This window comes from Amblyraja radiata, chromosome 17, assembly GCF_010909765.2.
Source record: "Amblyraja radiata isolate CabotCenter1 chromosome 17, sAmbRad1.1.pri, whole genome shotgun sequence".
Classification (NCBI taxonomy): domain Eukaryota; kingdom Metazoa; phylum Chordata; class Chondrichthyes; order Rajiformes; family Rajidae; genus Amblyraja; species Amblyraja radiata.
Window position 1 is genome coordinate 19,941,598 of NC_045972.1, and position 10,966 is coordinate 19,952,563.

At 45.9% G+C, this 10,966-nt stretch overlaps 1 protein-coding gene across 3 annotated transcripts in view; it reads right to left on the reverse strand.

The window, feature by feature from the left end:
* LOC116982565 (meckelin-like) overlaps positions 1 to 8,410 on the reverse strand; it is a 78,713-nt gene extending 70,303 nt beyond the window's left edge. Inside the window, exon 1 of one of the 3 annotated variants that reach the window (XM_033035832.1) lies at positions 8,144 to 8,410. In XM_033035832.1, the coding sequence (XP_032891723.1) occupies positions 8,144 to 8,309 (166 nt within the window). In that variant the 5' untranslated portion in view covers positions 8,310 to 8,410. Of the gene's footprint in view, positions 1 to 1,857; positions 1,902 to 3,446; positions 3,605 to 8,143 lie in introns of those variants that run through there. The other 2 variants (XM_033035833.1, XM_033035834.1) reach the window with 2 other exon arrangements.
* Between the last annotated feature and the right edge of the window lie 2,556 nt (positions 8,411 to 10,966).

Genomic DNA, 10,966 nt, shown 5'->3' on the forward strand with positions numbered 1-10,966 from the left:
GGCGACGCCTTGCCTGGATCGCCGCGCTGGAGCGACGCGCTGGACCGCCGAGAGCAACATCTCCGGGCTGCGGGTCTGCGGAGCGGAGAGGCGGCAGTGCGGAGAGGCGGCGCCGACTTTTTCATCGGGAGCCTGGGAGCTCCAAACCGGCGCGGCCTTGTCGGCTTCGGCAGCCGCGGGCTCCAACCAGGAAGCGGCTGTTCCAGGTGGCCCAGCCGCCGAAAGGACTCTCCCGACGCCGGGGCAAGACCACCCGGTGAGAACGGCCAGGGACATCGGGCCTCCGTAGAGGCAATTGCGGTGGCCTCAATAGGCCTGACTTTGGGGTGAACATGGGGTGGGGACTGGACATTGTGCCTTCCCCCACAGTGGTATCCATTGTGGGGGGATGATTTTTTTGTCTAATTTGTAGTCCTGTAGGTCTGTGTCCAAGATGGCTGCCGTGAAGAGAGAGTGGACGCTGGCGCGCTTTGGCTGCCGCTGCTCCCTCTTCACATTGTGTTTTTGATTTTCTGTTTTTGGATTGAATTCTGTTTTTAATTTGTGTCTCTGTGATGTCTTTATTACTTGTTATATTCCGATTATATGTTATTCCGATTACTATGTAAGGTGTCCTTGAGATGTCTGAAAGGCGCCCATTAAATAAAATTTATTATTATTATTATTATACGATGATTGAGGCTTTTAGATAGGCACATGGATATGCAATGAATGAAGGGAGCAAGCAGAGATGATTAGTTTTACTTGGCATCATGTTTGGCAGACATTGTAGGTTGAAGGGCTGCACTGTTCTACGTTCTATGATCTTTAGTTTTAGTTTTAGAGATACTGCGTGGAAACAGGCCCTTCGGCCCACTAGTGATCACCCTTACACTAGTTCTATCCTACACACTAAGGACAGAACAGGTGAGGGCGGCTGCACATGCCAGCTATGTATCTCACACAAACATCTATAGGCACTTAATTAATATTGCCCACTATGACCTCCATGCCTGTGCAAGGGATCCCGTCCGGGGGCTTGTGATGCCAGCAGACCCACCAACATATCATGTGTCCGGGGCCTTAGATCCAGCAACAATTTCACCATGATAATGTTGTAATTTACTAACATGGTTGAAGAGTCAAGAGTCTTTAATTGTCATAAGTGCCAACAACAGAATAACACAATTCTTTCTTGCTGCAACACAATAGGTCTGCAAACACAGTACTCATAGAAAACATAGTTAGTTTAGTTTAATTTAGTTTAGTTTAGTTTAGAGATACACTGTGGAAACAGACCTTTGGCCCGCCAAGTCTACGTCGACTAACGATCACCCTGTACACTAGCACTACCCCACACTAGGGACAATTTACAATCTTTACCAAAACCAATTAACCAACAAACCTGTACGTCTTTGGAGTGTGGAAGGAAACCGGATCACCCGGAGAAAACTCAAGCGGTCACGGGGAGAACATACAAGCTCCGTACAGACAGCACCAGTCAGGATCGAACCCGGGTCTCTGGCGCTGTAAGGCAGGCAGCAGCTCTACCACGACGCCACTGTGCCGGTAATAAACAAAAAAATTCAATAAATTCCAAATCCCAATGGTTATGCGGGAAGCCTTAAGTCCTTAGAGCAACCTAGACAGTTGATAGTTGAGGTTAGTGTTCAAGAGCCTGATGGTTTTTGGGAAGAATCTGGAGTGTCACAGTTTTCAGATTCTTGTTCCTTCGTCCCGATGGCAGGAGTGAAATGAGAGCAAGGCCAGTTGGCATGGATCCTTGATGATGCTGGCTGCCTTTTTGATGCTGTGCCTCCTATAGATCCCTTTGGTGGGGTGGTCAGTACCTATGATGGACTGGGCAGTGTCCACTACCTTTTGTAATCTCCTTCGTTCCTGGGCATCAGAGTTACTGAATCAGGCTGTGATGTCATTATGTTCCCTCCAATACTCCTGTTCAAAATTGTCTGCAGACTGTAAATTGTGGATTGGCTGCTGATTAATCTTGCCTAAGACAAACTATTCAAACGTACAATCTTACGGTATCATTTTCATCTCAAGTTACCTCTGTTTTGTGGACAGTAATAAACACGAGAGAAAAAAAGATCAATTCCTTTCACTGCAGTTTTTTTTTAACTGGATAGCTTTGAGGCACAAAGCTAATAATGCAGGGGAATAAATGTTTAAGTGGCGAAGGAATGAAGAAATGGCAAACACTAATCTAGTCAAATGGAGTTCTTTCTAAACTATATTTTAATCATTGCCCTCTCACCCCTCACTTTCCTAATTCCACTCTGAGTTTATGAGCTCGAGGTCATTCATTTAAAAGCCTGTGCCATCATTATGAATAAATTGATCATTTGAGTTCCTCAGTCTCTCTTCACAACCCAATGAACCAAGTCTGTACTGACTTATTACTTGCACTGTACTGCTGGAATTCTAATCTCAGTGAATTGGAGGCAGCCCACTCGACCTTCACAGCCGTTTCTTACCTGAAGGAGACATGCTCCGCATAGACAGAGCATTCAGAGATTTCTATATAAGTGCTGAGTTACTGCAGCACCTTTGTGTCTTTGTTTTAGTTTAGTTTAATTTATCTTAGAGATACAGTATAGAAACAGGCCCTTCGGCCCACCAAGTCCACACCAACAAGCGATCACCCGTACACTAATTCTATCCTACACACTGGGGACAATTTACAGAAGCCAATTATAAACCTGCACATGTGGTAGGGAACCAGAGAACCCAGAGGAAACCCACGTAGTTACAGGGAGAACGTACGAACTCTGTTCAGACAGCACCCATAGTCAGAATCGAACCCGCGTCTCATAATGCTGTATCTCTAAAGTCTAAACACAGCCTCATGAGTTTCAGCCCAGTAGGGTTCATAAGTGATTTTTGATGGAAACAACCTCAGAGATCCAACTCCAAAGCAGATATACAATTTTACAGAACTTAATTACTTTAAACTTTACTTTAAACTTTAGAGATATAGTGAGAAAAGACGGCCATCGACCCACCAAGTCCATGCCAACCAGCGATCACCCCGGACACTAGCACCATCCTATACACTTGGGCCAATTTACAATTTTTACCGAAGCCAATTAACTTACAAACCTGTTCGTCTTTGGAGTGCGGAAGGAAACCAGAGCACTCGAAGAAAAACCCACTCAGTCACAGGGAGAACGTACAAACTCCGTACAGACAGCACACATAGTCAGGATCGAACCTGGGTCTCTGGTGCTGTAAGGCAGTAACTCTACCGCTACACCACTGTGCCATCCAAATTAGAGATACGGTAAATCATTTGTTGGTCACTAGTCCCAACAAATGCCTGTATAAATTACCTTGAGATCTAACTCCGGTAAATTCAATCCTACTGACATTGTGGAACACAGTGTGAGCGAGGAGAACAGCTTTGACTATAGCTCAGCGTTCAACACCATCAGTCCTTCCTAACTCACCATCAAACTCAGTGGACCAGATCTCTACTCCTTCCTATGAAACTGGATTCTTGACCATGACCCTACGGATGAACACCTGGCCATCATCTCCCACACCGTTTCCGATCTCATCGCCTCTGGTGATCTCCCATCCACAGCCTCCAACCTTATCGTTCTCCAGACCCAAATCTCCTTCCTAAAATCCACAAACAGGACTGCCCTGGCAGACACATCATCGAGGCCTTCTCCTGTCTCACAGAACTAATCTCCAAATACCTTGATTCTAATCTATCCTCCGCTTTGTCCAGTCCCTTCTCACATACTGTGAGTTCAGTCCTCTGCTCTATCCTCTCTATACCATGACTGTGTAGCCAGACACAGCTCCGACGCCATCTTTAAATTTGACAATAACTCCATCATTAAACAAGTAACGGGTAACGATGTGTCAGAGTACAGGAGGTAGATCGATAGTATGGCTGAGTGGTGCCAGAACAACCCACTTGCACCCAACGTTAGCAAGACCAAGGAGCTGATTGCTGACTTCAGGAGAAGGAGAATCGAGAACCAGAGGACATTAGTTTAAGGTAAGGGGGGAAAGATTTAATTGGAACCTGAATGGCAGTTCTACCGTTTTTTCACAGGGTGGTGGTTATATGGAGCGAGCTCCCGGAGGAGGTAGTTGAGGCAAGAACTATTGCATCATTTAAGAAACATTTAGACAGCTACATGGATAGGACAGGTTTAGAGGGATATGGGCCTGAAGCAGGCAGGTGAGACTAGTGTAGATGGGACATGTTGGTCGGCGTGGGTAAGTTGGGCCGAATGGGCCTGTTTCCACACTGTATGAGTCTATGACTCTATAAGCAAAAGCTGAAGGAACGCGTGGCAATGGTTTCAAGTTCTTGGATTTATACATCTCTGGTGACCTCTCCTAGGTCAACATCTAATGATGAAGGGGTAAGCACATCAGTGATAAGCGAGCCGCTCCTATTCATCAACACCCCATTCCTATGTCACCCCACCCAGTCTGTCACACCTCCACCTCCCCCATCTACGCTCACTCCCTCACACTCCACTTCTCCACACTGCTCTTCCACCATTCCCCAACTCCCTATCACTCCCCCATCTCCTCCTTCACTCCCCCATCTCCTCCTTCACTCCTCTTCGCTCCCTCAACCCCCACTTCACTCCTCCAACTCCTCTTCAACTTCCTCCCCTCTCCTTCACTTCCCTGAATCCTCCTCCACATTCATCACTTGGCCATTTCCCCAACTCTTCCTCCATTCATCATCCTCCCCACCTCCCCACAATGTTGGTTCAGGGCAGGGGATGCGTATAACACTGCCATATACACCCGCTGTTAAACCCACAAAGAGCCAGGAGGCCGCAGTTAAAAGGAGCATCTGGGCCTTTTCAGCCATGCTCTCGTTTCCCTCAGGAATCCACTCTGCTCCACCGTGTAACTGACATAAGCTTCCTCACAGAAACAATGTCCAGCTGCTCAAAGCCTTGCCCTTGCTCGTTTACAGCGGAACAAGCAGATTTAGTCCAGAACAATCTGATTCTTTGCTCCTTTAAATGGTGCACGTTGAAAACTGTACAGAACTAAGGCAAATTCAATCATCACAAAGTTCGTCCAGTGGAATCCTGCACATATTAAATATTATATGATTCAAAAGCTAAGCAAAGCTTGAGGGGAAAAGCTTTTACAGACATAAAATGCTGGAGTAACTGAGTGGGACCGGGGAAAACGTTTAAATGCACTTAAAATATCCAGGTGTGGAGTTCATACATATACTTTCAGAAAGAATGCAAAATATCCCTTTCAGATAATGGCTGAAATGAGACAAATTTAATTTATCTGTACAGAATGATAACTTTCCTGTTATTGCTTACAGCAGCACAAACAACCCGACACAGTGGTGGACTAACAACATGATTTTTGCCACTGGTTCATTTAGGGACAAAAGCAACAGTAGCAGGCCATTCAGCTTCTTAAGGAGTGGGAAATTGCAAACTTCACGTGGTCCGCCGTGTTTCAACGAATGCAATCAACCTGGCGTGCACAATCAAATAAGATCAAATAGAACAAGTTGTCCTACAACTTTAGGCTGTGCACGCCATACGCAAGAAGAAGAAGTCTCTTGTGACATTCCTACTACCCACCCCCAAACCCCTTGATATCTTTTTAACTAGTACTCATCTCTGCTTCCACAACTAGGTGTATAATCGGGCAGCATTCCATCATTTATTAATTGAAAATACTAATCCCAAACTTCTGCATTATTTATCAGAGCAAAAACATGGTTTTGTAATTATATTCTGTCAGGGTATCAAGCTTCAAGATGTAACCTCTCGTTTCAAAGGCACATTTATTCTCAAACTGACATTCGGTTTCCTAAATGTAAAAGGTTATTAAACTATAATGAACAAGCAGCCATTTATATTGCAGAGTTCGATACATTTTTTTTCTGCTCAACAACCCAAAATAGAAATCATAAATAGTCAAACAGGCAAATGTTGAAAATCAAAACCTGCAGATGCTGGAAATCAAAAGTAAAACATAGTCACTCGGTAGGTCAGGTTATATCTGTGGGGACAGAAATCGAGTTTCAATAGACAATAGGTGCAGGAGTAGGCCATTTGGCCCTTCAAGCCAGCACCGCCATTCACTGTGATCATGGCTGATCATCCACAATCAGTACTCCGTTCCAGCCTTCTCCCCATATCCCTTGACTCCGCTATCTTTAAGAGCTCTATCTAACTCTTTAAGAGCTCTATCTGGGTCTCTATCACTGGGTCCCTTCATCAAACTTTCATCTCAGACCTGAAACAATAACTCTAATTTAGTTTAGCGATACACATAGAAACCGACCTTTAGCCCACAGAATCCACACCATCGATCGATCATCCATTCACACTATGTGTATGTTATTCCATTTTCTCATCTACTCCCTACACACTAGGGACAATTGCTAAAGAGGCCAATTAACCTACAAACCCACATGTCTTTGGGATGTGGGAGGAGACCAGAGCACCCGGAGGAAACCCACGTGGTCACAGGGAGAACATGCAAACTCCACACTGACAGCACCTGAGGTCAGAATCGAACCTGGGTCTCTGGTGCTGTGAGGCAGCGGCTCTACCAGCTGTGCCACTGTGCCACCACACCCTTTCCTCAGGCACTGGCAGACATGCTGAATGCTTTCTGCACCTCGTGTTTTTGTTTTAGTTTTCCAGCAATTTTGGGGGAAGAAAGGGGGAGGTTGTTCCAGATTCAAGGCAACATTTGTATGATTTAACCCCTGAATCACTATAACTCTTGCACTAACCTCACTGGCTTACTCGCTGGTTTGGATTCCCCACCAGGGAAGTACCTTCTCCCAAACCATACTTGAATCATCATAGAGATACAGACACAAGGAACTGCAGATGCTTGTTTACAAAAATACATAAAGTACTCAGTTACTCAGTGGATCAGACAGCATTCCTGGAGAACATGGATAGGTGACGTTTCAGGTCAGAACCCTTACTTCTCATCATTTTTGAGTTGTGCCGAACATGATGCCACGACCAATTGATCTCATCTGCTTGTACATGATCCATATCCCTCTATTCCCCACACTTCCATGTCCCTATCTAAAAGCCTCTTAAACGCCACCGTCATATATTTAACACTTCAAATCGGGGAGGCCTCTTACACTGAAGGAAACTCAACTCAAACCTGTCCCAAATTAGTTTAGGATTAATTTTTCGGCTGCTCTGTGCAACATGAGGACAGGCAGCCAAGACAGGGACACATCACTGCTGTCAAAACAAGGAACTGCAGATGCTGGGGTTTTCTTTTTTTTTATTTTTTTTTTTAGCGATTCAAGATAGCTTAATTGTCATCTATACTGAAAACAGAATTATGAAATTAGTACTTGCAGCAGCATGACAGACCTGTAAACGCAATAGATAATACATAATAAACAAAATAAAATCATTACATTAATAACACCCATAACTAATGCAAATATAAACCTGTAGATCTTAGTACAACCAAAGAGACTCCTTAGTTCATGATGGTTTTATGTATTGTTCAGCAGCCCAATTGTTGTTGGGAAGAAGCTACTGTTGAACCTGGTGGTCATGGTTTTGGAGGAATCTAAAACGATGCTGGGGTTTTCAAAAGAAAACCAAGTGCTGGAGTAACTTAAGTGATTGATCAGCAAATCAGTGCTGAAACATCACTTAGAGTGACCAGAGGTCGGGCATACGTGTTGTTGGCAGCACAGGAAGATGAGGCGTGATCTTATAGAAGGGTACAAAATCATGAGAGGAATAGATCGGGTAAACGCACAGAGTATTTTACCCAGAGTACGGGAATCGAGAACCTGAGGACATAGGTTTGAGATGAAGGGGAAGGAGGAGATTTAATGGGAACCTGAAGGGTTACATTTTTACAAAAAGTTCCAGAAACGTCACGATGACTCTATGCTGGGGTAATTCTGCGGCTCAGACGGCATCTTTGCATGATTAAGCTGCGGGAGGAGATAGTTGAGGCAGGTACTATCACAACGTTTAAGTAGCATTAAGGCAAATACGTGTGCAGGGTAGGCTTAGAGGGATATATCTGGGCAAACGCAGGTAGGTGGGACCACTGTAGATGGGGCAAGTTGGGCCTGTTTCTGCTCTGTGTGATTCTGAGAAGTGTATAAGCAAGGCCGGAATCTTACCATCGGCGCTCCGCCTGAGATGCGGGGGGCACGCTGAACACTTCAAGGCTGAGACGTCGTAGTAGTGTGAGCTGGGGCAGGACTGGGGCTGGGCGAAGGGGAGCGACAGGTCTGCACTCTGCCCCGCACACAGCGCGGCCAAGGCGAGGATCAGCGCGCCCAGCATCGTGCAGTGAGTGCGGCAGCAGACCGTCTCCAGAAGCTCCCTCTGTGTACACGGCGTGGCTATGGTTTCCAAACTCCGTGTCAGATTACACCTTCCTGCACAATCCCCTCTTCCCCGGCATCGTCCTCTCGTAGAGTCACACAGCAGCGAAACAGAGCAACTCCCAGCGGCACAGTGGAATGAGCAGGCAGAGAAAGTGGCAGGGGCAGGTAGAATCAGCACATTTAAAACACACACTTGCACACGTACATGAATAGGGTCTCTACCCAAAACAAGAAGGGTCCATACCCGAAACGTCACCCATCCCTTTTCTCCAGAGATGCTGCCTGGCCTGCTGAGTTACTCCAGCACTTTGTGTCTTTTTTTGTGTATTAACCAGCTTCAGTTCTTTATTTCTACATGAATAGGAAATACAGTGAGTGATATAGGCTAGGTGCAAGCAAGTGGCATTAGTTCATTTATACAAATTAGTAATGGGAGCTCAGTTGACATGCATGAGTTGGGCTGAAGGGCCAGTTTCTGTGCTGTATAGATCTATGTTTTTGCAGAGCCTCTAGGATGTTGATCCTAGCGAAAGGCAGAACACCCCTGCTCAATCTTTAGTACTCTCCCCAAAGTTGGGCTGAAGGGCCTGCTTCCACGCTGCATCAATCTATGACTCTAAACTGGGGTAACTCAGTGGCTCAGGCAGCATGTATGGAGGACATGGATAGGCAAATGTTTCGGATCAAGACCCTTCTTCAGTCTGATTGGAGTAGGGAGGGAAAGCTGGAAAATAGTTCAAGAATATGCTTCTGTTTTTTAGTTTAGTTTGTTGTCACGTATACCAAGGTACAGTGAAAAGCTTTTGTTGCATGCTCACCAGTCAGCGGAAAGACAATACGTGATTACTGACGAGCCATTCACAGTGTACAGATACATGATAAGGGAATAACTTTCAGTGAAAAGTAAAGCCAATAAAGTCTGATCAAAGATAGTCTGAAGGTCCCCGATGAGGGAGATAGTAGTTCAGGACTGCACTCCTGTTGCGGTAAGATGGTTCATTTGCCTGATAACAGCTGGGAAGAAACTACCCCTGAATCTGGTGGTGTACATTTTCACACTTCTATACCTTTTGCCTGATGGGAAAGGGAAGAAAAGGGAGTGGCCAGGATGCGACTCGTCCTTGATTATGCTGCTGGCCTTGTGAGGCAATGTGAGGTATAAATGGAGTCAATGGAAAGGAGGTTGGTTTGTGTGATGGGGCTGAGTCCCCAATTTGCTGCAATTTCTTGCAGTATTGGATGGACTTGGCGGCCTGCCTTAAAAATATTCAATTACTCTGCTCCTTTTGTACCAATGTCTCAAAGCCCCTGGAACAAAAAACATCTCCTCAGTCTAAAACGGCCAACTGCTTATGTATTTAACAGGCATCCGTCGTTCCAAATGTGTCCTTAAGAGGAAACATCCTCTCCACATCGACCCTCTTAAGACCTTATATATTTGACGGGTTCCAGAAATTTCATTGTTTACCTGCGGCAAAGATTCTTCCATCGTTAGCTTCATATTTTATCACTTCCCATAATGTATAAACCATTCCTCAATTTAAGATGTAGAAAGAAGGAACCGCAGATGCTGGTTTACAAAAAAAAGACACAACATGCTGGAGTAACTCAGACGGCCAGGGAGCATCTCTGGATAATGTGAATAGGGTCTGAAGAAGGGTCTGGACCTGATACACTTATCCATGCACTCCAGGGATGCTGCCTGACTCACTCCAGCACTTTGTGTCCTCAATTGAAGATACTTTGTTCTTGATGGGGCTGTTTATCTAGCGGAGGTCCTCATGGTTTGGTGATTGGAATAGTTTCATGGTTTGGTGATAAGGCATGCATACATCTTTTGCAACCAATACATGTGTACACGTGTGAAGATCACCCACCTATCTTCATTCATCCGTGGAGATCGTTGTCCTGAGTGTCGGCAGCATTAAGTAAAACACCTGTTAATGGTGATGATCGATGTGTTCCATCAGGTTAGGTCAGCACAGTAGCGCAACGGTAGAGTTGATGCCCCACAGCGCAAGAGACCCAGGTTCGATCCTGATTACTGGTGCTGTGTGTACAGAGTATGTACGTTCACCTCCAACGTGACCCCACCACTCGCCACATCTTCCCGTCTCCCTCCCTGTCTGCTTTCCACAAAGACCGCTCCCTCCGTAACTCCCTGGTCAATTCTTCCCTTCCCAACCGCACCACCCCTTCCCCGGGCACTTTCTCTTGCAACCGCAAGAGATGTTGCACTTGTCGCTTTACCTCCCCCCTCGACTCCATTCAAGGACTCAAGCAGTCATTCCAGGTGCGACAGACGTTCACCTGCACCTCCTCCAACCTCATCTATTGCATCCGCTGCTCTAGATGTCAGCTGATCTATATCGGTGAGACCAAGAGTAGGCTTCGTCATCGTTTCGCCGAACACCTCCGCTGGGTCCGCGTTAACCAACCTGATCTCCTTGTGGCTCAGCACTTCAACTCCCCTTCCCATTCTGAATCCGAACTTTCTGTCCTGGGCCTCCTCCATGGCCAGAGTGAGCACCACCGGAAATTGGAGGAGCAGCATCTCATATTCCGCTTGGGCAGTTTGCACCCCAGCGGCATGAACATTGACCTCCAATTTCC